Source organism: Camelus dromedarius, chromosome 2 (assembly GCF_036321535.1).
Source record: "Camelus dromedarius isolate mCamDro1 chromosome 2, mCamDro1.pat, whole genome shotgun sequence".
NCBI lineage: Eukaryota > Metazoa > Chordata > Mammalia > Artiodactyla > Camelidae > Camelus > Camelus dromedarius.
The window spans coordinates 71,820,781-71,846,747 of record NC_087437.1 but is presented as its reverse complement, the minus strand read 5'-3'; the positions used below and the strand labels follow the sequence as shown (position 1 = coordinate 71,846,747).

Sequence of the window (25,967 nt, the reverse complement as noted above, 5' to 3'; positions counted from 1 at the left end):
AGTAATACTGTGGATGGAGAGGAGTTAAAGTTCTAGGCAGGCAGTAAGAGGGTGGCTGACAGCTGAGGTATGTCACCAAGCTGCTGGAGGTGCAGGGCAGCCTAGAGCTCCGAAGGAATGTTCTGGGTGGAGATGGAACACAGACGATTGTCAAGAGTACAGATTTTGTAGAGATGGAAGACACCAGAACTTTAGCACCAGGGCAGAGAGAAGAGGGGCCTTGGCTGATGTGTGACTTTTGTCTGTGTTTGTGTTTGGGGACACAGAGGTTACAGACAAGCTTAGGAGGGTTGGTTGATTCCAGGAATCGAAGAATGGTCACAGGGATGTCAGTGAAGAGCTGAGATGAATCAAAAACAGACCTTCTGTGAGCCTCTGAGACTTTAGGATTCATTAATTAGTAACATCCCCTAAACGAAGGACTCCGCATGCACTCATATGTATGACCGCATTGTGCGCGGTCCTTTGTGCTAGCGGTGAGCCACTAGTACAGGTGGCCCAGGACACCTGGCCTCCTGCAGGAAGGTGGTAAAGATGACCGCATCCTCTCCAGCATCTGTGCTACGTGCCCACCGCCCAGGGCCTGGCACCAAACCGCAGGTCTCAGCCTCCCCATGTCCTGGGCTTTCCTCTCCTCGTTACTGTCGGTGCCCAGGCAGGGCTCTAGCATTCTTACTGTAATAGCATCACTTTCTACCTCAAAGGGGCCACTTAGAAGTGGCTTATTTCAGATGAGAAATGGCATGAGAGTGTTTGGTCTTCCAGCAGCCCGGCCAGGCCAACACTTTGAATGATCCCACCTGTGTGGTGGACCAAGGGGCGCCAGGACACAGCCAGGCCCGGAGCACAAGGGTGTCCCGTCCCAGGCATCCTCACCATGGCCCTCCCAATCTCTCTCTCCCTCTCTCTCCCCCTCTCCCCCCCCTCCCCCATCTCTCTCCCTCCCTCCCTCTCTCTCCCTCTCTTTCTCACAGCAGAGTGTGGCAGGAGATTGCAGTACCTCATTGAGTGACTCCAGTGGCTTATGGGTCTTTGGCTTTGGACCCTCTGTGACACACCATGCTGCGTGGGATGATGACGACGCAGAGAGGACAGAGGCCTGGAATCATACTTGCTTGCCTCCTCCTGGCCACAGCGGGCTGCTTCGCCGACCTGAGTGAGTGCCTTCCTTCCTTTCTCAGAGGCCCCTCTGGGAAGGACACTTTGCCCCTGCTGTCAGCCGGAAGTGTGACGCATTCCTCAGGGACCTTCTAACAAGGCCTTCCTCCTGGGTTTCGAAGAGCACTGCATTCCCACTGGCCTTCAGGGACATGCTCAATAATACAAGATGACAAGGTGTTGGGCTCAGTCCCCAGTTACCTCCATTATAAAGAAATGAGGGAATAAATGTGGTACAGCTCAGTGGTAGAGCGTGTGCTTAGCATGCACAAGGTACTGGGTTCAACCCCTAGTACCTCCACTAAAAAAATACAAGATGAGAAATGATGTCAATAACATCATATTGGCTGTGTTTTGGTATCTTAATCATTTCAAATACTAGAGGAGGAGTAATGATAGTAACTCAACTGCCTTGTACTGAGCCTGCTGGCGGTTTACATACATAGTTTGTAAGCGTCCCAGCAATGCGGTGAGAGAGATATTAGTCCCATTTTACAGATAAGAAACTGAGACCCAAAAAGGCTAAAGTCACCTGGCTCAGAAGCAGTGGCACTGGGATTCAGACCCAGGTCTAAGTCCAAAGCCTGAGCCCTTGCCTGCACCTGACACTGCCCCTCCAGGTTACCTTCTGGGGACAAGGCCAGGATCGGGAATGGACCCAAGGGCGGCAGTGTTCTTCAGAGAAAGATCAGCTCCTCTCTGGGTTGCTCAGCTCTGAAGGCTGTCTGGGTGCTGTGCTTATGAGGAGGTCTTATTGTCAGTTTCTTGGGGGTGTCAGCTCATCTCCACATCCCTGCTCTTCCTCCAGACGCAGTCCCTCAGGTCACTGTCCAGCCTTCTTCCACCGTCCAGAAGCTCGGGGGGACTGTGATCCTGGGCTGCGTGGTGGAACCGCCCTGGATGAACACCACCTGGCGCCTGAATGGGAGGGAGCTGAACAGCTCGGATGACGCCCTGGGCATCCTCATCACCCGTGGGACCCTCGTCATCACCACCCTCGACAACCACACCGTGGGACGGTACCAGTGTGTGGCCCGGATGCCTGCAGGGGCTGTGGCCAGCGTGCCAGCCAGCGTGACACTAGCCAGTGAGTACTGCTCCTCTGCCCCTTTCCATGCCGCAGCCTCCTCCTCCTACCCATTCTCTCTGTCCCCCACCATTCAAACCCCCTGTCATTAGTCTTACCTTAAAAGGGGCCTTAAAAGCTGACATTTCCAATCAGAGAGCAGTGGCTGCCTAATATCCCCTGTGGCAGGGAACCTCTGTGCTCTCTGAGTAGGGGCAGAGTTGGAGTGAGTGTCTGGAAGGAAGGGAACTTGACATGGTTGAACTGCTCCTATGGGCTCTGGAGCTGGGCCATGCCGTGCCTTCCTACTTGGTCACCCTGTGGTCTTAGATGTGGTTGTGCCAACTGTTTGCCGCCCCCTCTGTCCCCCACACTCCGTCCTCACAGCAGCTGTAGACAGAGCATGTACAGGGCTACGCGTGGTCTGAACAGAACCTGCCCATTCACCCTTGGCCTCCTGCCTCTGAAGGACAAGCATATTCCAAATGCCTGGAGTATAAACAGTAGAACACAATGAAAAGGAAACTGTGACAAAGAGGTAAAGAGGAAGAGATCAGGTGACAGTTTGGTCCGAGGAGGATGCCAGGGGAAGACTTCCTACTACTCTTGTGTATAATTGCCACTTGGATATACTTCTGTGTCCAAGCTCAGCTCAGTACACACATTACCTGATTTTCTGCCCATTGTACACGGAGGAAGTGAGACTTGACGGACTGAAGTCCCACAGGCCACAGAGCAGCGGGACACCTGGTCTCATGTGCGGAGTCTACAGCCAGGAAGCGCAGCTGACCCCTGAACGACGTGGGGATTAGGGTCGCCGGCCCTCCCGGCAGTCAGGAATCCTCACACTACTCACACAGGGTCTTCGGATCCTCAGGTCCAGCCAGCTGTGGGCCCGGTAGTGCTGCAGCATTCACTGTGAAAGAAAAATTCGCGTCCAAGTGGACCCGTGCAGTTCAAACCTATGTCGTTTAAGGGTCAACAGCATGAAGAATTACCTCCCCTTCCCTGGTGGCCAAAGTGTAGGGAACAGAGAAACTTGAGAGTTTAATGGTATTTGGATTTAAACTTTGAGAAGATCTCCAAGCTTGTTACCTCGTGACTTAGCAGTGCCCCTTATCCCTGCTTCTGTGTCACCATCATCCTCCCCCTCCCAGATGATGTGTTTCCAGGAGGTCGATGGCCTTCATGTTATGGGTCATACCTAAGGCAGCAGACCTCTAAAATGCTCCTTAAAAGTCAGCTGGAGTCCCTGGGGTGTGAGGCACGAGTCCTGGGAGGAAAGTGGCGAGAGATGGGGAAGTAGAAAAGCAGGGGAGAAAAGACCCCTCCCTACTCCCTGATCCCAGGGCCCTGGAGGGACTTGACCGCATGGAAGAAGAGAGTAGAACGGAGGCCACTACAGCATTCCTGTTTTCCTGGGGAACCGTCACACGGCCCTGCCCTCTTCTCAGAAGAGGGAGGAAGGCAGGGTGGGTCCCCAGTTACTTCCCTAGGGGCTAGGCCGAGCCTGGGCTGCATCTCAGAGCCCCCCTCACTCCCACAGGGGAGCCCCTTTCTTTTGCGGCAGCGGGAGCACTACTGAATCTGAGTGCCAGGACTCTGGGGAGTGGGCTGTGAGCACAGCTCAGCGAGGGTGGCAGGCCCTGGGCCTCCCGCTGCGCCCTCCCCTCCCGCTGTGCCTGCTGGGGGTGGTGCCGGGAGACTTGGGTGAGGACATAGCAAGAAGGGCTGAGCTCAGAGCTATACTTGCTACCATACTACTTCTCTTACATGTCTCAAAATTATAATAAAATGACACCATAGAAGGTTTAGAATATATAGAAAATAATGTCTCCCCACCAGCCTCCCACCCTCGCACAACCACCGTTATTGTTTTGGAGTGTGCCCTTCCAGTCTATCCATACCCGTGTGTTTACACTACTGAGTATATTCTTTATATCCTTACTCTCTTCCCTTTGACACTGTATGATAAGCGTTTTCCATTGGCCATATGGCCATATTACCATATTTTTCTTGAGTATAAAATGCATCTGGTAAAGTACACAGAGTGCCCTCATCTTAAGTGAACAACCTGATGTGTTTTTCACACGTACATCCCATGTAACCATCCCTCCGGCAGACTCCTAGTTACCGTCCCCCCACCCCAGCCAGAGCAGGAGCACAGTTATCACAGCCCTAGAACATCCCCGAGTGGCTTTACCACAATGTGCTGAACCCTCTTCCTAGGGCTGGGCCATCAGGTCGCTGCCAGTTGTTCATTATTACAGATAAGATGTGCCTTTTTGCAACCTCTGTCCCTTTAAAGGGTGACGTTGCTCATCTGGGAGGCTTGCTCACCTGCAGGTGGTCAGCCCTCGTCTGTGAAGACTTGGGAGACTCCAGCATTCTCTGCCTAACCAGGAGGCGGGCTGGACCTTTCATTGTTTGGAAGGAGAGCTGGAGAGGAGAAGGTTTGTTTTGGAGCCCTCCTTCTACTCCAAGGTGTATCCATGTGAGGAGAGACGATTTATAGCCTTTATTTTTAAAAAAATTCCTGGCCATTCTTTCTCTGGTGTTTGAAGGGATCTGAAGTTAGCAGTGAGGACAAAGGGACGGGTTTGGTTGCAGCCCAAGAAGGCACGGTGAGAGAAGAGGGGGCTTGTGCAGGAGCCGAGGCGCGTCTTGTTTGAAAGCCAAGAACTATTGGCTTGTCATTGAGACATGAATCAGAAGGGAAATGTTTGGGCCTGACCAGGAGAAGGATGGAGGAGTGCTGGAAATGCAGAGAGCGGGCTTGGAGGGCGCTGTGTCCTGGGGAAGGGGGAGCTGGTGGAGTGGAACCACCACCTCCCAGACTTGGAGGAGGCAGTGCCGGGGTGGCAGGAAGGCGGGAGAAAGGGGTGCTGTCTTTGGGTTAATGCCATGGGGGATTTGGCCCAGGCTCAGCAGCTAGATTAAGTTTCCGAAAGCACATTCCTGAGCAGAATGGGGGCTGTGTTTTGCTAGTTGGCTGCTGTGCGAGAGAGGCTGAGTGGTAGAAGGGATTACCGAAGGCACGGTCTGCATGGCGGGGTGAGGCCGGGCAGCGGCGTGCCGGCGCACACGCACGTACACACGCACCCACACCCACACTCAGCATTGCAGGCTTCCTTTCCCTCCTGCCTCTCCCGCGTGCGTTCAGATGTTCATCCTCAGACAAAGCACTTCTGTTTGGCCTCCCTGGCAGGACGCTGTTCCCTGTGTCTTAGTGAACTCTTAGAGATCACTGGGGGCTTTCAATGATGGGGGCAGGACCTGGCTTGAGGATTCAGGGGAGTGGAGGGGGCCTCTAGCAGAACTTTCCTGGTCCAGACCTCCTTCATCTGATGCTGGGGGTGCACTTGAACTTCACCCCTGCCTGGTGACGTCAGCTCTGTTCTTCAGGTAAAGGGGAACGACCTGAAGTCTCACCAGTGCACTCCCGCCCTCTCCTCCTGGTGGTCCACCCGGGTGGTCCACGTGGAGAACTGCTGCCTTCACTCTCTGGGAAGGTGTCCTTCCCACTCTCCTCTACCTGGAAATTGTTTTTCCGGTTTAACTTAAACTTTATTTGTGGTGAATCCCTCTTGCTGCTGCTGTGTCCCTTCAGACCGTCTTGTCTAATTCTGGCTTTTCGAAATGCTCCAGCTTTGGTCTCCTTTCTTCCTCTTACCTCTCTTTTCACAAGCTTCACACCTAAAGGCCAGCCACTCAACGTGACTCAAAGGTTGCCACTCTGTGCACCTGAGCCAACAGCAGACACTGCCCTCAGCACCATTTTCCTTGCCCCTGGACCCCGAGTCAGCCTTGGAATTGTTCTCCGTGCAGCAGAGCAAGAAGCCACCACCAGTTCATCAGAGCTGGCATGCAGCGTGAAAGCTGTTTTCCGTCCCTCACCGCTGGTCATCTGCCATTCGGATAAATTCCTAATAATCCTTCATTTTCACCCTTTTTTTTTTTAAATTAATTCTCCCAGTTATCCATTGTCCCTAGGTCCTAGTCAGAGGTGAAATAAAATGGGCAGTAACTGGGCAGTAATTCTGCATCTGGGAATTTTAGTTCACAGACTAATGCGAAGTCTTAAGCTGATGCTGTTTAACTGAGAGTGGATCTAACCCCTCTGTAAGGTCTTTAAGCACGAGGACCAGTCACGTTCTCCTGGGTTATCCTCTCTCTGGCATCCAGGATCAGGGGCAAGGCAGCTGACAGGAAGGGAAGGAGTTCCCCTCAGGCAGCTGTCTCCATGACTCTGTGACTTTGAGGAAAGGTCAGAAGGTGACAGGGGCTCTTTGTTACCATAATTTAACCCATGAGAGAAATAGAGCCAAGCTGGTATGGTGGAAAGAACAAGAAACTTAAACCTAGCATCTTTTTTTCTTAAGTTTTAACTCTGCCGCTTACAAGTTAACATGAGGTTGGGCAAGTTACTTAATCTCAGATTCTCACAGCTGTGAAATGAGCACAGGAATGATTATACCATCAGTCGTACAGGTTTTTTTTTCCTTTGAGAATCAAATGAGAATCTAAGATAGTAATTTTTTGAAGGATTTTATAAAATCCAGGTTTTATTTATTGATGCATTTGGTCAACGCACGTGTGTAGTGTCCTTCTGTGGGAGGCTCTGGGGCCTGTGTCCAGCCCTGTGCTTCCCAGTCCATTCTGGGGGCAGCTCTCGGGAAGACAGTCCAGGGGCGGCACGGTTCCCAGTCCCCGCCACAGGAGAGAGGACTGGCTTATCAGGAAGAGACCAGACCCATTTCCTGTGAATTTCTTATCTCCCTCTGTACATGTGTTCTCCAACCCAGGTTCCCACCTGCCAGCTGCCTCTGAGAGCCGCCGTGGTGTCACTGCATTGTGTGTTGTCACTGTAGCCACAGAGCTGCCCACTAATGCCTTTGTTGGTTCATGGTCGCTTGCTCTTGCAGTGTTGGTTTGTGCTGGCAGGCTGGGCTGACCCTGGCCCTCGGCGTGGTGAGTTCCACAAACAGGAGCCTCGTCTCTTCTGACTCAGCTCCCAGCTGTGGTTCCCATCACTCACTTCCTTAAGGTTTTCTGCACTAGGACCTTGAATTAGGACAGGCCCTGAAGGACTGCTGTCCACATTAAAATATTTCTAGCTTCCTTTATCCCTGTTTTAGTCAGGATTCTCCAGAGAAGCAGAACCAATTATTATATATATGTTGTGTGTGTGAAATGTACACATACATATACTTATATATAATTATATACATACATGTAATTTTATGGAGAACATACATATACAGTTTTGTGTGTGTATACACACACACACACACACACACACACACACAGATATACATGTAGATGGTGAGAGGTAAGGAAAGGGGAATAGAGAAAGGGAAAAAGGGGGCAGAGAGAGAGATTTCTAGTAAAGAATTGGCTCGCCTGATTGTGGAGGCTGGTAAGTCCAGAATCCACAGGGAAAGCCAGCAAGCTGGAGATGCACGAGTCCCCCTGGGGAACCGGCGAACTGTCTGTTCTCTGGCCCTGAGTTCACTATCTGGATGTTCTGGAGACTGGCGTCCTGAGAAGTGGGGAGTGTTTAGAATTTCCAGCAGAGCACAGGAAGACCTGGTCCCTGCCATGGAGGCTCTCCCAGACTAATGGAGAGGATAGATGCAGTCACGTGTGAGCCATAAAGCAAGTCAGTCAGAGCTGTGAGTTGCCTAACAGAGATGTAAACAGATTTTAATGGGAGCTCAGGCTAACAGTGATTCACTTCAATTTCAGGGCATTGAGGAAGACTCAGGGTTGAGCCTTGAAGAATGTGTGTGGAGCAACTTTTATTTCTAATTATTTGAGTCCTCATGTATCTTCCTCAGACTTTCAACAACTTGAGTTCAGCCCTCTACATTGTATACTTAGACCTAAGCCCAGTGCAGTTTCTGAGATGGTGCAGATACTTCCGTGGTGAGTTCAGTCAAATCAGAGAGGGTGGGACGGCCTTGGTGGTCACCACTGCTGTTAGGAATACGTAGTTCCCAGGTGTGTGGGCAGGAAAAGTGGGAACCACTATGGGCCCCACTGGCCCAAAGACAGTGCCCCTGCCTCTCCCACCTAGAATTCTGGTTTTAAGGGCCGCACTGAAGTGCTCGCCTCCATCTTCTCCCCTCTCTCTTCTTGTGCAGGCAGCCAGCCTGCCAGAGACTGTGCCGGGATCCAGCTCTGGCTCTGATGAGTCCGGACCACCAGGATTCACATTAATTTTCCCATTGCTAAGTTTATAGTTTAGATTTGGTTGATCAGAGAAATATGTGTGATGTGGGTTGTTGGCAAGTAAATCTTTTTTTCCCTTCTTCTCTCTTTCCTCTGTGTATTTTTTTTAAACCATTTTATTCCTTCAGCTAGTCCAAAAGAAACTCCCCAGTTCTGCTAACCAGCCCTACCTCATAGCAGCACTGAAGTCAGATAAATGGGATGGGCTACAGACATCTTCTCTGTTCATCTGGCTGCCAGACTCAGTGGAGAAATGGCTCCCATCCTTGACTTGTTTTCAAGGATTAATAATATTTCTCAACCTCATATGTCTTTTTAAAAAAAAAATTTTTTTTAATTGGTTCAAGCCAAGAAATTCCTGAAGCATTAGGCCAGTTTATTGCAAATCATTTAATGACATTGCAAACTAGGTTCTTTTTATTTTCCCCCTTTCTTCTATGCCCTGTCTCCTCTCCTGCCCACCTCCAGTCATGACTGATCTTCTGCCCTCCTCCCCCTAGCTCTTTCGTCTCTTCCCCATCCTCAGCTTTCTCCCATCACTCACATCTAGGTGCACACCCCACCTTAAAGGAAAAGAAACACAAGATTCAGGGATGAGTGTGTTTGGCATCTGCAAAGGTTTTTTTTCTTTTCTCCATGGAAACTGTTTTTATTTAAATAGAGAGCCTGCCTTGCTTTCATCAGAAAGTGTGTTTGAGAAATTGCATGTCATGTTTCTATGGCTGTCAGGAGAGAGCTCTGGAGCCAAAATTATTTGTGCAATTGAACAGGCAGAAGAAAGTCCCAAAGAGAGCAAATGTATTTATCCACGCTTCCGGCCTTGCAAAGGATGGAGAACTCACTCTGCCAGGCCCCTTTCTGAGTTGCTCTGGAGCTGGAGGTAACCGAACGCTGATGCAAGTGGCAGGGACTATGCTTGGGGAAACCACTCTTGCCAGTTACTGTACCCTACCTTGTGTGTTGCTTTTAAGTGTTTTTTCTATTAGAGTGAAGCTCCCAGTGGTGAGGCACTATGTCTGTCTTCTTGATATCTCCTGCAGCTCCTGGCTGGCTGAGTGAATGAATCAGTGATGCCTGGAGTGATGGTATTGTGCCAAACGCCAACTCCAGAATCTGCTGATTTTGCCCAGCCTTGTGGGCTACAGTTGGATTTGACTTCAGTGGTCTGTGTGCCAGAGCTACAGACGGGTAATAGGCTTAGTCACTACCCAGGATGCGCGGCTTCTGAGATGCCTGCCCATCCCCCAGTAAACCCTGTCTGCTCACCGGGAGCCAGGCATTCCCACCTCTAACGGGAAGCACTGTCAGGCTCCAGCCTCCACTCCGCTCCTGCAGTCAATCAGATGGTTTTCCACTTGTAGAGCACTTTAGTTCAGGGGTTGATCTTGGGGCCATGCCAAGCCACGGCTGCTCAGGTGACTTGGAGATCAAGAGTTGTGCTGTGATTCTCTGCCCATCAGGGGGCAGTTCAGGGCACAGGAGCACCCCAGCACTGCCAGAGGCCACACGAGGAGGCAGTCCCTCGGCCCCTTCACTGGCTCAGATGCCACCTCCAAGCCCATCTGTAAAGCAGTGAGCTGCAGGCTAGTTTTACTGCCCTTGCACTTTTGCCATCTTTCAGAAAGGTGCAGCAAAGGGCCGCAGGGTCAGCACATCACTGAGGAGTCCTCCATTAGGGCGAAATATTTCTGTGCTTTGTAACTGTAGCCCTAAAGACGCAGCAAGCCAGCACGGGGACAAGCTGAGGCCTGGAGGCCAGGAGAGTTAGGGAGCGGAATTGTCACTCAGCCCAGAAACTGGGTGATAGCCACAAGGCTGCTGAGCTGCCCGGGCCACTCTGCCAAGTGAGCCCAGTGCGGTGCTCTGCAGCCCGGGGGACCCCATCCAGGCTGCAGCAGATGAGCGCAGGCTTGTCTGGGAGCCCTGAGAATAGGCAGGAGGGTAGGGCAGGGCTGACTAGACACGAGAAGTGCCTGCCTGGGTTGAAAGCCAAAATGTTTTTAATCATTCAGCCACGTTCATGGAGATGAAGATGCTGGGAATGCCATTTTTTTAACATTTTTTTTTGATTTATAATCATTTTACAATGTTGTGTCAAATTCCAGTGTAGAGCACAATTTTTCAGTTATGCATGAACATATATATATTCATTGTCACATTTTTTTCTCTGTGAGCTACCGTAAGATCTTGTGTCTATTTCCCTATGCCTGACTTCCTTCTTGAATGGAATTGAACTTTAAGTTGCAGCCTAAGGTAAAACTCAGGGAGAAGAGGATCAAATGAGGAAACTCCTTGAAAGTAATTATTAGGTTTATTGATGACACTGGGAGCATTTTGCTGAGGCCTGTAAAGTCTAAAAACTGGGGGATGAGCCTGCAGTTAAGATGTGACCATGTTGTGTTATGAGAATGCACAAATGTACATGAAATACTGTCATTTAATTCATAGATCGGCTGAAGGAAGGACCAAGGCTAGAAGGTGGTGAGAGAGAAATTCAAAAGGGGGTTCAAGAAAAAGCTTGTCAATTTGTAGTTTCACATATGATCCTGGTGATGGCAGGCATACCCACACGCCTCTAAAAGTGTTTATTTTCTTCGTCTTTTCCCCCACGGCCAAGAAGGTAGGAGCCTGATGTATCCTAGGCGTGAAGAGGAATCTCAGAGCACATTGCATGGTTTGTGTCTGAACAGATCCCTGTAATCTGTGTATCCAGTGGTCCTACGGAAGAGATGTGTCAGAAGATACACATTCCAGGGGGGAGGGGGAGCTCAGTGGTAGAGCATGTGCTTAGTATGCACAAGGTCCTGGCCAGGACCTCTGTTAAAAAAAAAAAAAGAAGATACACATTCTGTTAAGAAATTGAGTGCTTAGAAGGAAAGGAACTGGGCAGGGTTTGGTATGGAGTCTGAGATGTTAGGGCTTTCTCAGAAAGCACAAAGTTCTGTGACTAATAAAGCAGGTCTGTAAACTGCGAGATGATGGCCCCAAAGACCAGGGCTTCTGACCTGGTGAGAGCTGAGAAACAAGAGTGGGCCTCCTGGCATTTGATTAGTGCAGGGAAGTTAGTAAAATCACTGGAAGAATGCACAAAGAGAGGATACAAAAGAGGGGTCTGAGGGAAGGTAAGAGGATTAAAGCTGCAAAAACATTCCTCTAATGGATTTCTCAAACACACCAGCCAACAGGCAAGGGCAGGTGTCCTGTCAAACCGTTTCCCCTGTGAAACCGGATACCACTCTGCATCAAGGCCTGCTAACCCCATTTGTAACCGAAGGGCCTGCCCCTTATTCCCAGCGAGGCACCCTGAGCAGCCCAGGGGATTCGCCAGGAAACCGGCTTTGCAGACAAAGGGGCCTGGGAACAGGCTGGTTTCCTTCATATGCAGCCAACTAGATCTCTGCATCTGCCTCTCATCTGGTGGCCGAAGGGGCTGTTATTGATCACGGAGTCTCTTCCCCTCCCTGGCCTCCTTCCTGCCCAAAAATACTAGGAAAGGGGGTGCTCTGATTTTCAGATCATTCATCACTTCATTACTCTGCCTTTGATCCCTTAGTGAAACTCAACTTTTGCTCCAGCAGCCAAATTGGGAGTATTTGTCTAGTGAAGCAACTGCTAAAGCTTGAACTCGGGGTTGGGGGTTGGGGGGACAGGGCCAAGGACCAAACTGCTGCTTATTTGTTTTGAAGCCAGGAGCCTTTCCTGCTAGTCGGCCCCTGTGGGGAGCTGGAAGCTCAGCTGGGGTGTCCTGGGTCCTGCCCTCATGGGCTGTTGTGCACATGTTGGCATCAGAACAGAGGGGCCGTCTGGCTGCATGGCTGACCGGTGCCCAGCTTTGTGCCTCCCCCAGTGCATAGCCCGCTGTCTCCAACCAGGCGTTAATTGTCAGTGCAGAGGGGCCAGGAGGAGCTGCAGGGGTGCGCAGTGTTCTCTAGCATTGGGTCAGTGAGGGGGGTACACGGAGGAGCACGTGCTCTGTTCCTGGGTAAGCCTTCAGTTACCACGGGGCAGGAGCCTGGGGCGGCGATGGCATTCTGATGCCAGATTCCTTTCAGTTGCTCACATCTTTCCGGCAAAATGATCTGTTAGGTTTAAGTATATTCTGGCTGGAGGCAGATTTTCTTGGAATGAGGTAAAGAAAAGGAGGAGGGTAAAACGAAAACTCAAAAACTCTTGGTGGAGTAGTTTTAGATTTATTAGACCGTGACAGAGAGTGCTTCTCAGCGACTGAGGAATTTTCCAGCTCACCATCGCTCACTGCTGGCTTCGTGGGGAGTCTCCGACTTGGCAGGTACTGCATGCAGTGTGCTAAGGAGAATGAAGGCCTTTGCATGGTTGAAGCGCTTTGCTTTTGAAAAGCAGTTAGCGATACTCAGCTAGAACACACTGAGCCCAGGCAGGCCACCCTTGCCCAGAGTCCAGCTCTTCCTCCTCTCTGAGACAAAATGCATTCTCTCTCTTGGCTGAGGGGCTCTGCCAGGACTGGACTCCATATTTTGTGTGGCCCACTGCAAAATGAAAACATGAGGTCCCTTGGTCAGATATCATCTAGAATTTCAAGATGGTGACAGCAGAGTGTTAAACCAAGTGTTGGCCTCTTCCAAGCGCAGGGCCTGGTGCAGCTGCATCGGCTGCGTGCCCAGAAAGCTGGCCTTGGGCACAGAATTCCAAACTATCCATTCAACAAGGTCTTAATGAGCACTTGGTATGTCCTGAATACTGTGCAGTGGGACTTGGGGTTGGGGCGTGGAGTGCAAAATTAATAGGCTGTCCACCAGGAATTTGCAATTTCATTGGGGTAAGACATCACAAACACCAAATTAAATAACAAAATAATTGTTTAAAAGCCCAGAAGGTCCCATACCCACTCAAAGGAAGAAGTGCGTGCAGACCGCGCCTTGACCCACAGGAATCACTTGTTCAGCCTGGAAAGTGAAATGGGGCCACAGAAATGAACCAGGTATTCTGTCATTGTTTTTGCCACACCACTCCGTGAACAGTGTGGATTTCGTATTCCACATTTATTAGGCCTATTTTATCCCTTTCCTGACCTCCTGAGTAACCTCTCAAAAAATATTCTATTTTCAAAATAGCCACACTTAGATAAAGGTTGACTATCCTTGGATAAAAAGTTCATAGAAAATCTGTTGTGCTAGGCCCTGGAGCTCATAATGTAGACCCAAACTCAAATATGAAATTTGAGTTCATAGACAGCATGGATGGGCATTTTGTACCTGATTTGAGGGGCCCAGCTCCAAGATAAATTATTCATCCAGTCATTCAACATTCACTGAGCATCCCCTAGGTTCAGAGGACACATGTATGAACAAGACTTGGTCACTGCCCCTAAAACATTCACAACTGAATATTGTTATCAAAGGACAACAAGCCTTTCAATAGAAACAAAAGGGCTTTCCTGCCCTGGCTGGCTTGACTGAGAACTTCAGAAACGTTCCATTAAGTGGGAAACCTCCTGACAGCACGGAGTGCCTGGATCACCAGGCTCTCCTGTGGTGACAAGAGTTTGCTCTTGGTGATTATGTCATGCCTCCTGGGAGAAACCTGATTCCCGCCGGCTCCCGTTGCCTTCTCTGGGAACCAGCCACACAGGCAGGTGGAGTCTTGCGTGGAATTGCAGTTCGCTGTGATGGTATCATTCTCAGGAGCTGAGAATGTGGCGTGGTCAGCATTCAGACAGGGTGCCTCCAGGGCTTTCTAAGTACCTTTGTGGAGAGAGTGTCTGTGTAAATATTTTCATTTCTCTTATCTTATTCTCTATTAGTTTTATTTCCTCTCTTAAATTAAATTCAGCTCCAATCCTGAAAACCAAATTTGGAATGTGGTTTTGTTGCACAAATGGCCCATTTGGTTTAGCAGCATCAGTGATTTGGCTCAAACAAAGAGAATTTTGTTGTTTGGACTGTTGGATTGTTTGGGAAACATCCTGCTTTTGTTCCAGATGGCTCTCCATCGTCTCCCATTTAAATCCCCGTCTTCCTGCAAAGAGTCAAGTGAGGAGAGACCATAGCCTGTGTCAGGACCCTTGGCTCCCCCATATCCCACTGCCATTAAGCCACACTGGGGGCATCCCTCTTTGCCTTAGAAAACCCTTTGGGCATACACAGATCCCCACCCCCAGCCCCGAGAAGGAATCAGCCATGACAAGGCACAGGGCACAGTCGGCTCTCTGTATCTGCAGAGGGGAAGCCCGTGGACACGGAGGGCTGACTGAAATCACTGTACCCAATTTCATGTAAGGGGCTGGAGCATCCGTGGATTTTGTATCCACCGGGGTGCCTGGAAACAATCCCCAAGGATACAGGGGGAGGGCTGCACAGTTCCTGGGTGACAGGAATCAGCCTTCTCGTTGTAACTGTGGTTGGCAATTGAGTGGAATCTCTGGCCTTTCACTTTTCCCTGTGGATGTCTGAGAAGAACTAGGGAAGGCTGTTCTTGACTGAACTGGGGAAGAGACATGAGCATTCTCTTTCCTTGTTCCTTTCAGTCTCCATGAGCTGAGCCATGCCAGGACATTTGTGCCATGACCATAACCCATTTTCTGCCAGGTTCGGTAGGGCCAGTGGGCCTGGCCTACTTACACACAGCACCCCCACCCATGTCAGGTCACAGAATAGAACTGGTCTGTGTCACAGGCACCACTTGATGGAATTCTCTGCACACCCCCACCCCCAGGCTTATGTGCACCAAGCTGAACTCCCATGCCATAATGTGGGCTCACGGTCCCTTCTGTAAACTCCTCGTGACAACAGAAGGCTGGAAGGAGGACTCTGAGCACCCCTAGAGGGCCCTTGGAGTGTGAGGTTCTTGCAGCTGCTGATGGTGACTAAAGACACCAGGGCACAAGCCCACCCCGAAATGTTGCATCACCTGCCTCTCTCTTCCGTCGAGACCCAGCTGGCCCCTGCCCTCTCTCTGCAGATCTCCAGGACTTTAAGTTAGACGTGCAGCACGTGATTGAAGTCGACGAGGGGAACACGGCGGTCATTGCCTGCCACCTTCCTGAGAGCCACCCGAAAGCCCAGGTCCGATACAGCGTCAAACAGGAGTGGCTGGAGGCCTCCAGAGGTGAGTGAACAAGCAGGAGCCACCTCCTCACTGCCTCCTAAACCCTCGTCGACATGCCAGCAGCCCTCTCCTTGGGCTGTCAGCTGTCTTCTACTTTGACATTTAGCCCTGTGGGATCCTAAAGGGACTGGCTTCTGTTACGGAGGTCCCCTGCCTGTCACAAGCAATCTGTTCATCCTCTGAGGGCCTGGCAGATGCTGAGCTGCTGCCCTTGGACCAGGGCACTCAGCACAGGGTTCCCGATTGTGCCGGTGCAAGCTCCCTGCCGCCGGGCCCGCACAGGAGGGGTCCCTGATGACCCAGACCTTCGTGGAGCTGTGGGGTTCCCTGGTGGGAGGTAGGGCTCTTCCCCACACAGAAAAGCAGTCTTTCTAGGGGAACTCAAGACTTTCCCTCTCCCCATTTTCCTGGTAATTTTGCAGCCATCTCGACCATCACAGTTTCCTGCCCAGGCCCCCGTGGTCACAACAGCTGGTCCAGGGGAGACCAAGCTTTGGTCCACAGAGTGCCAGCGGGGAGAGGAGATACCTCTCAAGACCAAGTCAGCTTCTTCTCACAATGACCTGCACTCAAGGCCAAGGAGACCCCTGTGGCTTGACCCCACACCTCAAAGTGTATACCTTTTAAAATGTTCTAGAGATTTTTAAATGTTTCTGCTAACTTTCTGGTTATGAAAGGAATATATGTTTACTATAGAAAATACAAAAAAACCATTTTGTAAAAGGGTAAAACCTCTAATCCTGCCACTCAGAAATAACTGGAGACTGAGAAGAGTATGAATGTCTGCTGTCCCTGGCAGAAGCCTGGCATTAGCCCCTAGGGGAGGCTTGTCCATTTTTCCATTCCATCCAGCATTTGCCTAAGCAGCTCACACCTGGAGGCTGGGTTGCAGAGACATCCAGCCTGCCAAGCACAGGCCACCAGAAAGCTTGACGACCAGTGCTTTGCCTCTCAGGAAGCTGAACACCATCCTTGTTGTTGGGGTGTCCAGAAGCTGTGAATCTGTCTCCTGGGGAAAGAAGCTGAAATCAACCCTGGGACTCCACCCCCATGGCACCTCTGATCCAGAGTAGACAAAGCCTAGCAGACCAGTGATGCAGAGAGAAGGGCTTCAGTGCTGTGTTTATGGAGAGGGTAGGGGTTGGGGGCTAGAATACTCCTCCCTGGCTGCAGAAATTCAACAGTGAGGTGGCTCAGAGCTGTGACCAGACTGATGGGAAATTCTCAAGTCAGTTCCCTCCTTCCTGGTGGCTCACAGGAAGGATCACCTCATCACCATGCATGCAGCACTGGCCCCTCAGTCCTTACAAATTGTTCTGAGGCAGGACATGTTATGCCTTCGACAAATGAGGAAGCAGAGTCTGAGAGGTTAACTGACTTGCCCAAGATCACACGGTTAATACAGGGTAGAACCAGAGCTTGGGTCCAGGTCTGGCAGACCCCCAGTCCTGCTTCCCTTCTATGCTACCTGGGCTCCCTTGAAAGTATAAAACAGACCCATGCAGAGCTTGGAGTGGCGAGGGTCAGCCACCCAGTTTATTACCTGGTTGGTTAGTTCCATTCCCTGCATTTTCGTCCCAGTTGGTGCAAAGTTTCGTGGGGAGAACAGCACTTTCAACTTGGGCTTGTTGGGACCCATGTGCACAGCTCCCGGCTCCTCCCCTACCTGCCCCCAACCTTTGCGGGGGCTGTTGAGTGCAGTATTCTGGGCCCAAACTCATCCCATGTTCCCCTGGCCCTGTCCTTTCCTCAGATAACTACCTGATCATGCCATCGGGGAACCTGCAGATTGTGAACGCCAGCCAGGAGGACGAGGGGATGTACAAGTGTGCCGCCTACAACCCAGTGACGCAGGAAGTGAAAACCTCGGGCTCCAGCGACAGGCTGCGCGTGCGCCGTAAGGGTCGGGTCTCGCCGATAGAGGGGGGCCTGGGGGTACAGCGGTCCAAGCTCCTGACCCGTGTTCTCCAAGGTGGGGGCCGGGGGGCTGGGGCCAGTGGGATGTCCAGGACTCAGGATTCAGCCAGAGTAGGGGTCCTCTGCCCTCTGCCGGCCTCTCACAGCACGTGGCCCTCAGACTTGGTTCAGGGGGCGGCAGAGCTTGCGGGTCACTTCAGAGCCCTGTGGGGGGACACCCGCTCACTCCAGCCTGTTGAGAGCTTTCCTTCTCTGTGCCACTTTCAGAGGATGGGCACGGGTTGGGATGCGTGTACTGGGGCAGGACAGGCTGGCCATAGCATACGCATAGAAAAGACGCTGGTGCATGCATTTGTGCCTGTGTGAGGCCACCAGATCTGCTTTGCGTGAGGCCAGGCTGTGTCTACTCAGTCTGCATGGTGGAAATGCCCAGCACCTCCCTCTGATGAAGGTCCCCAGAGGCCCACACTGCTCCCCCATTCATATGAAAACAGCAGCTCCCTTGGCTGAGCACGTCCTCCGGGGCAGGTACTTTTCTAGGCTCCCGCGTATTCAGTGGAGTGACGTCTTATGTGGAATTAGGCTTTAGAGTTGGCACCAGAAGCAGATCTACCCTGAATCTAATGAAGCAAAACTTCATTGAGTCCTCACTCACTTAATTTTGTATCTGTAATTTTTTATATTCTTTTTCTTCAAGAGGGTCTCCCGAGCTAAATTTCAGGTCTTACATACGCTGGATCTGCCTGTGGTTGGCGCATAAAGCAGATGGTCAGCCTGCTCCTTAGTCAGCGGGCTCCTCCTGGGTTCCTGAGGAAGGGAACCTGCCTTCCAGTCAGTTCTGTGTAGTTTCTGCCCCAGCGTTGAAAAAAGATCACTGCTTCCTCAGCTGAGCACCTGCTGAAATACTTGATTTGCTTTGGACACAAGAAATGAGTGCCTCTTTAAACAGTAGGTTACCTCACCACCCCCCGACTTAGCACAGCAGGATGCCAACTGCCAGATGAGCGCAGGGGCTCCCGTGAATCACACTTGGGAACTGAGGTCCAGGGATGGGGTTTGTGGGACGCAGCAGATCCTTCTCCCCTCTTGTCCTGGGCCTCAGAGTGGACTTACTGAGTACAAGTGAGAAAAATCACCTGCACCATTCGAATTGTTTCTCTGCCCACCACCTCATCTTTCTTTGTCAAAACACATAGTTAACCATGCACATGTCGTGTCGATGATGCTGCTTCACCCCTGTCTCGTTCCTTCCCCGTGACAGCTCTCTGCAGGACGACCTTGTTACCCATAAGAAAACCAAGGCCCAAGGGAATTAGTAACTTGCCCACTTGACATAGGTCGTAAGCCCCTGGAGGCCTGTTTGAGTCCAAACGCAGGCTCTCTGGGCCGCCTCCTGGGGCTGGGCCGCCTGAAGCAGGCTGGAGGGGGTCCCTTGCACCCCAGCCTGGTCCCACACGCTGTGCTGCTTCTCCTTGCCCCTCCAGGCTCCACTGCTGAGGCTGCCCGCATCATCTACCCCCCCGAGGCCCAGACCATCGTTGTCACCAAAGGCCAGAGTCTCATCCTGGAGTGTGTGGCCAGTGGGATCCCACCCCCGAGGGTCACCTGGGCCAAGGATGGGTCCAGTGTCGCCAGCTACAACAAGACACGCTTCCTGCTGAGCAACCTCCTCATCGACACCACCAGCGAGGAGGACTCGGGGACCTATCGCTGCATGGCAGACAACGGGGTCGGGGAGCCTGGGGCTGCGGTCATCCTCTACAACGTCCAAGTGTTTGGTGAGTGTCTCCTGCAGACCTTCTTCTCTTCTGCCTTCTCTTATCTGCATGGCCTTTCTAGAGGCATTAAGCTGAAGCTCAGACAGGGTCACGCGCCGAGTGAGTGATGGAGGTGTTCTGAGAGGGTGGGAGGCCTTGGATCCCAGGGACTAGGGTGTACCTGCCTGGCAGCCCTTCCCTGTGAGGACTCTGATGGAGGAGACATGGGACCTTTCCTCTCCTCTACCAACAACCACAGAGAAGGAGAGAGAGTCTCTTGCCAGCAGTCCCCTCCCCAGCCTGTCTGGGCCTGGACAGAAGGACTCAGCCTTTCTCACCGTTGCTCTGATTTCCTGTCAGAACCCCCTGAGGTCACCATGGAGCTGTCCCAGCTGGTCATCCCGTGGGGCCAGAGCGCCAAGCTCACCTGTGAGGTGCGCGGGAACCCCCCTCCGACCGTGCTGTGGCTGAGGAACGCTGTGCCCCTCACCTCCAGCCAGCGCCTCCGACTGTCCCGTCGGGCCCTGCGGGTGGTCAGCATGGGGCCTGAGGACGAAGGCGTCTACCAGTGCATGGCTGAGAATGAGGTTGGGAGTGCCCACGCCGTGGTCCAGCTGAGGACCACCAGGCCAGGTGAGTACAGCCCAAGGGCCTGAGATTCTGAGTGAACATTTACAGAACCCTTTTTTTCAAATGAAATCCAACTTATCTAGTGTATAAAGTGAATAAAAGTGACTCTTAGTTGTAAGTTCAAATCTACATTAACTAGTAAATCAGAAGTGTTAACTTTCAGTAATGAAAATGACCCATTTCACTGTTGTAATTTTTTTAAACTTTTTAATTAGCTTGCAGAATCTGTAGGGTTCTAGGGTTCCATGGAACCCAGTTTGATAACCACTGGTCTAGCACCAGGAAAAGCAAGTCTGTCTTTCTCAGCTTGATTGATTTCAGTTGACGATTCAGTCAGGCAATTAAGCAGTTGCTGTTGGCTCAGCACAGGGCTAGGCAGTGTTGGGGGTGCAGAGAAACATAACCAAGACCCTACCCTCAAGGCCCTTCTTAGGCAGGATGTGGAAGAAGACAACAGGAGTAATAAAATGCTGAGTCAGCTACCAGGTGCCCACCTCCTGTGGTGCAGGAGCTCAGGTAGAAGCAGCTAGTGTTGGCAGAGTCTGTGGACGCTTCCTGAAGGAAGTGTTGCCCCTCCTGCCTCTCAGAGTCTCAAGATGCACTTTCATAGCTCAGGTCTCCAGGTCCCCACAGTTCCACAGGAAGCGGCCCACACTGTGCCAGGGTGTTGATCCCACAGTGAAGGGACATGTCCCCATCTCTGCATGGACGTGAGAAAGAGGGACGGGGTTCCTGCACCTCGGGAGCAAGTTGAGGTAGTTCACTCAAGACATACCAGGTGTGGACGCAGGAAGCCTGGGGTGGGGGTGGGGCGTCAGGCTGCCTTTCCCTCCTGGCTGGGCAGGGGCACAGCCCTCTCCTCCCACAGAGCCTGGCTGTGTGTCAGGCAGGCTGGTGGTCACCTCAGGCCCTGCGCTGAGAGCTCATCCCTCTGACATCTCATTTTTCTCCGGCGGGGCAACAGCTCAGCAGGTGCTCTTCCTCACCTTCTCCTTCCTGCTCGGTCCTCCAGGCACCACCCTGAGGCCATGGCGGGATGCTCAGCCAGACACCACCACACCTCGCACGCCACCCTCCAGACCTGGAAGCCCTGACCAGATGCTGAAGGGCCACCCGGGGCCCCTGAGGCCCCCGGTGTTGGTGCAGCCGGCTTCCACACAGTGCCCCGGAGAGCAGGGGCAGGTGGCTCCAGCCGAGGCGCCCGTCATCCTCAGCTCGCCCCGCACCTCCAAGACTGACTCATATGAGCTGGTGTGGCGGCCCCGGCATGAGGGCGGCAGCCGGGCGCCCATCCTCTACTATGTGGTGAAACACCGCAAGGTACGGAGCGTGCTGAGCTCTCGGTGAGGCCAGGGGCTCTCTGCCTGCTGGCCGTCTCCCCTACAGCTCCTGAAGCCTGGACAGTTGTCCCCACTGCTGACCATGACCTTCTCTGCCCTCCAGTGTACTTTTTTCCACCTTGCAGGAAGCTTTGGGTCTGAGCCCTGTGCACCAGCTTCCCATCCCGAGGAGCGTACAGGCTCCCTGTTAACCATCCCCCATCCTCCCCTCTTCCCTCTGCCATTTGCTGGGGCTGTTGTTTTGTTTCGTTTTTTAACCTAAGTAAGCTGTGCTGGGTACATACCTGCAGGAACTCTGGTGTGGCAAGCTAGCTCAGGAGCCAGGAAAACTAATATTTGTGAACAAGTGTTTTCGCTGAGGGCCACAAAATACCCACTCAGTTCTCAGGATTCCTCATGGCTCAGGTTTGACAAGCAGGCATTTGAGCTAAAAGCACATCATGTTGTTCAGACCTCAGCTATTTCTCGTTGACAGAAGGAAGTCTGTCCAGGTGGTTGTTTTGGGAGCTGTCAGGGAGGGAGTCTGGCTCTGACAGGATGCAGGGACAGAGCTGGGCCAGCCCATCTCTTGGACACTGCGCCCTGTGAGCAGAACGGGGCCCCCAGGCTGCCACCCTCATTCAAGGCCAGGCTCTCACCTGCTGTTACCCATTAAATTCCCTTTAAGAAAATATCCTTGAAAACATTTCTGTTCATCCCAGGTGCAGGCTGTTTTCTTTCTAAGGCATAAAACAGTAGAAAATTATTAAGTGGATTTTTAAAAATCGTATTTGATAAGTAATAATTTGTCATAAGTGAGTGCTAGGCTTTATTATGCATTTATTATTTGTGGTTTATGAAACTGCTATGTGCACTTGGTAGAAAACATGGAAAATATATGAATGTGGAACTAAAAGTATTTATCAGCTTTCCTCTCCCCTCCAAAAACACCACCACCAGCCCTGCCGGGTGGAAAGCGCTGGCTGTGCAGAAGCCATGCCCTGGCCCTGGGCCCGCTGGCCCCCACGGTCTCTTCCTGCCCGTTACGTGCTCTGCTCGGAGACCTCGGGTTGGGACAAGTCCTCGGGGGCACCTTTGGCAAAGTTGCCTCCTAGGTAGGGGTCGGGAGGGGCCGTTTCTCATTAACTCTCAGCCTGCTAGCCTGTTCACAGGCAGCCAGCAAAGTGGGTGGGTGAGTTTGTAACAGAAAGCAGCATTGTTCAGCCCAGGTTATGGGGCAGGGCTGGTCCTAACCCTCATTTCCCCGTGTAACTGGACCCCACCATCACAGAGCTGTGGACAAAGATCAGGGCAGGCCAAATGCTCATGGTCCCCAGGAGACAAGAACCAGCGTGAGAGCAAGGAGAATATTTTTCGGGCCAGTAGGTGGACGTGAAACCAGCTCACCAAGAGGCCGGCTGGCAAAGGCCACGTGAGGCAATCCGGAAACACCGGGCTGAGGCCGCGTTCTCCCCCTCGGTGTGCGTGACAGTGACTAATTACCATTCCATTTCTTATTTTCATTTCTGAGCCCAGGGGAAGGGAGACCGGTGCTGGGAGGCCGAGACAGCAGGGGCCCAGGGGAAGTGAGAGGACAGCGCCCCCCGCTGGGCCTGGCTTCTGTTACGCTGTGGCCTGTGGGGCACTGGGAGCTGTTGGGTGGACTCGGCCTTGAAAGCAGTTTCTTTCTTGAAGAACTAAAGATCATCACACAAGAAAGGATTCTGAAAGAAAAATCAGGCTTGGGCTTGTATTTTTTCATCCCCCCTCTCCTGCTGGAGCCTGGGAGTCATTCAGCTCATTTTCACTTTTTCACATGCATGAAGCCAGTTTTCATTTCCTGGTGTATCTACAGATCCTGGGCTACTGTGTTTGGGTTTCCAGCACCGCTGGGGATTCTCAGTTTGTAAAAACTTTTTCCCTTTGGAACAAATCCTGGAAGCCTGACATTAATGAGTCCAGACCATCCCTGTCCCTTGAATAGTGGGTTTTGTTCTACTTTAGAATATTCGGCGTGGAGATAAGAGCTTTTCCTACAGCTGTTTAATTCCTTCAGCAAACCGCAGCTTCAGGCCCCAGCAGGCTCTCTGAGATGTGCACAGCTGGCAGTGGAGTCTCTGTCCTGAAAGGCGGGGTGGGTGAGGTGAAGCAGCCTCTCAGCAGCGCCTGTCCAGGAGCCTGGAGCTCCTTTGTTTTTTCTTTAAAAAGAGCTAAGAATTTGAAGCCTTAAAAAGATTAATCTGTGATAATTACGAATTAATCCATGGTTTTTAAGTTCTAAGTGAGGCCTGAGGGCAGGAACAGAAAAAGGAGAGTTGAAATCCTCACTGCGTAGAGGATGGGGGGTTAGGGGAGGGGCCAGGCGCTTGTTGGGAACCTACTGTGTGCAGGTTCAATGCTCAACACATCACGTAAATCATCAGATTTAATCTTCAGGATGACCTGAGAGATTTTCTTTGCTTCATTTTAGAAATAGAGAGCTTAAGGGATCAGAAGGATTAGGAACCTTGCTCAGGGTCACACAGCTGGTAACCTGTGTGTGGTAGGAGAGACAGCCCAGATTTGAACCCAGGATTTTTTGGCTCCCAGGCTCTCTTTCCAGGGTAGGTTATGATTACGAACTCGCTCTCTGGAGTCAAGTCAGGGTTTCTGTGCTCACTAGCAGTGTGGTCTTAGGCAAATCACTCATCTCTGTAAGCCTCAGTCTCCCCACTTACGAGGCAGGAACAATATTAACTCCCATCTCTTGGGCTATTGCCATGGTAGCACTTTATGGTGCATATAAAGTGCTTAGTGTGTGCCTGGCACATAATCAGCACTCAGCAGATGGGGCTGCTTCTCCTGGTGCTGCTACTTTCATCATTTTCACCATCATCTCATTAGAATGTTTGGTTTAAATAGATCAAGGAGAAAGAAAATTAAATAGGGAGGTTTTTAGAAAAACAGAGGGTCTTTGGAGAAACTCCCAGCAGTATCACTTGGGCCCTTTGACTCTCCCCACCGAGTTGTCTTTGATGAGATCATTAGATGAGGGATGAGGGAGCCTGAATGTACTGTCCCAGCGAGGATGGGTGTCCCAGGGCCAGCAGGACCAGTCTGCCTTCTGTTGGGCCACCCCTGCCCCAACCCTGGCCCATTCTCCCTCCCTTTCTCCTGCCCTCTGAGGCTCAATTCTGCTTTCCTTGCAAACCACAACCCACTTCTAGCTCCAGGCCAAGATGCCAGTCCTTATACCAGCTGCCTTCACCAGCAGGTCACAAACTCCTCTGACGAATGGACCATCTCTGGCATCCCAGCCAGCCAGCACCGCCTGACCCTCACCAGACTCGACCCTGGGAGCTTGTATGAGGTGGAGATGGCAGCTTACAACTGTGCAGGTGAAGGCCAGACGGCCATGGTCACCTTCCGAACTGGTAAGGGTCCCAGGTTGCCCCCAGCGTGGGGTTTCCGTGAACCCGAGCAGTCCTGTCAGGCCGGGTGGGAAGCCCTGCTCGCCTTACCCCAGCTATTCACCTTGAACTTTACCTTCCTTTCAGCTACTGCCTCCCTGTGGTCCCACCTCCCATCAGCAGAATCACCAGCTGGCCCCCTGACATCCCTTTGCCTCTCTTGCACTCAGGGGCCAGGTGCAATTCCATGACCACACTTCCAGTGTCCTCTATTATTGACATAGTCTTGTCAGATCTCTTGGCAGAGCCTCAGGCAGAAGGGACTCTGTGGAAAGGGAGACCTGATGCACACTCCTTGTGCTGACCCCAACCTATTTCACCCAGGACGGCGGCCCAAACCCGAAATCATAGCCAGCAAGGAGCAGCAGATCCAGAGAGATGACCCTGGAGCCGGCCCCCAGAGCAGCAGCCAGCTGGACCATGGCCGCCTGTCCCGTAAGCCCCCAGCAGACCCAAGGGCAGGGTGATGAGAGGTCAGAACTGGCTACAGGTCCACTGCCTCAGAAGGCTCATTGCTGCAGGTTGAATGGGATCTTGGTTCGTGGGTGCAGGAGTCCTTGTGTTGTCTGGCCTCTCCCCAGTTAGCCACAATGAGATGTGGATAGGAGCTTTTCAGAAAAGACACTGGAGTTTGACACTAGGGTTGCTGACCATCTGGGTCCAGAAAGCAGTAGAGGGGGGAAGAGCTGGCCCCTGGCCTCCACACTGATATTGCAGAAGCATAGCTTTTAGGCGTCTTAACTCCAAGGGCTCCTACCAGGGGAGAGTGACCCAGGGAGCCCCAGGGAGACCTGACGCAGCCACCGGGGGGACGGAGGGCACTGGGGGAAGCTGGCCCTGATCAGGAACAGGCCAGGTCCAGTCTCAGGACACCCACCTTCTCACCACGTCCCTTCCTCCTGCTTCCTTCCTCTCTTGTGTATGGTCTCCTCCAGCCCCAGAAGCTCCAGACAGGCCCACGATCTCCATGGCCTCTGAGACTTCAGTGTATGTGACCTGGATTCCCCGTGGGAATGGTGGCTTCCCAATCCAGTCCTTCCGCGTGGAGTACAAGAAGCTAAAGAAAGTGGGGGACTGGATTCTGGCCACCAGCGCCATCCCGCCCTCCCGGCTCTCGGTGGAGATCACCGGCCTGGAGAAAGGTAGGGTCCTGGCCACTGTCCTACCTGGTCCCCAGCTGCCCCGGCCACCTGGAGGAGAATGGGAGCCTGGAGGTCCTTCTCTCCGCTTGTCCTCCACTCACCATCAGGCTCCCTGGCCGCTCTTGGTGGAGTTACCTCGGTCCCACAAGCCCTTCCTTCTCTCTCCCTAGCTCCATACTTGGTCTAGAGGCACCTCCTGTGTGGCTCCTCTC

The 25,967-nt window shown here is 52.1% G+C and overlaps 1 protein-coding gene across 7 annotated transcripts in view; it reads left to right on the top strand.

The window, feature by feature from the left end:
- Window positions 1-25,967, top strand: part of BOC (BOC cell adhesion associated, oncogene regulated) — a 133,347-nt gene that overhangs the window by 100,220 nt on the left and 7,160 nt on the right. For 3 of the 7 annotated variants that reach the window (XM_064495277.1, XM_031455664.2, XM_031455644.2), the window contains 10 exons: window positions 978-1,156; window positions 1,967-2,245; window positions 15,395-15,541; window positions 17,295-17,438; window positions 18,943-19,236; window positions 19,576-19,848; window positions 20,858-21,165; window positions 24,415-24,577; window positions 24,938-25,048; window positions 25,549-25,755. In XM_064495277.1, the coding sequence (XP_064351347.1) occupies window positions 1,060-1,156; window positions 1,967-2,245; window positions 15,395-15,541; window positions 17,295-17,438; window positions 18,943-19,236; window positions 19,576-19,848; window positions 20,858-21,165; window positions 24,415-24,577; window positions 24,938-25,048; window positions 25,549-25,755 (2,023 nt within the window). In that variant the 5' untranslated portion in view covers window positions 978-1,059. Of the gene's footprint in view, window positions 1-974; window positions 1,157-1,966; window positions 2,246-15,394; window positions 15,542-17,294; window positions 17,439-18,942; window positions 19,237-19,575; window positions 19,849-20,857; window positions 21,166-24,414; window positions 24,578-24,937; window positions 25,049-25,548; window positions 25,756-25,967 lie in introns of all 7 variants that reach the window. The other 4 variants (XM_031455654.2, XM_031455648.2, XM_064495281.1 and 1 more) reach the window with 2 other exon arrangements.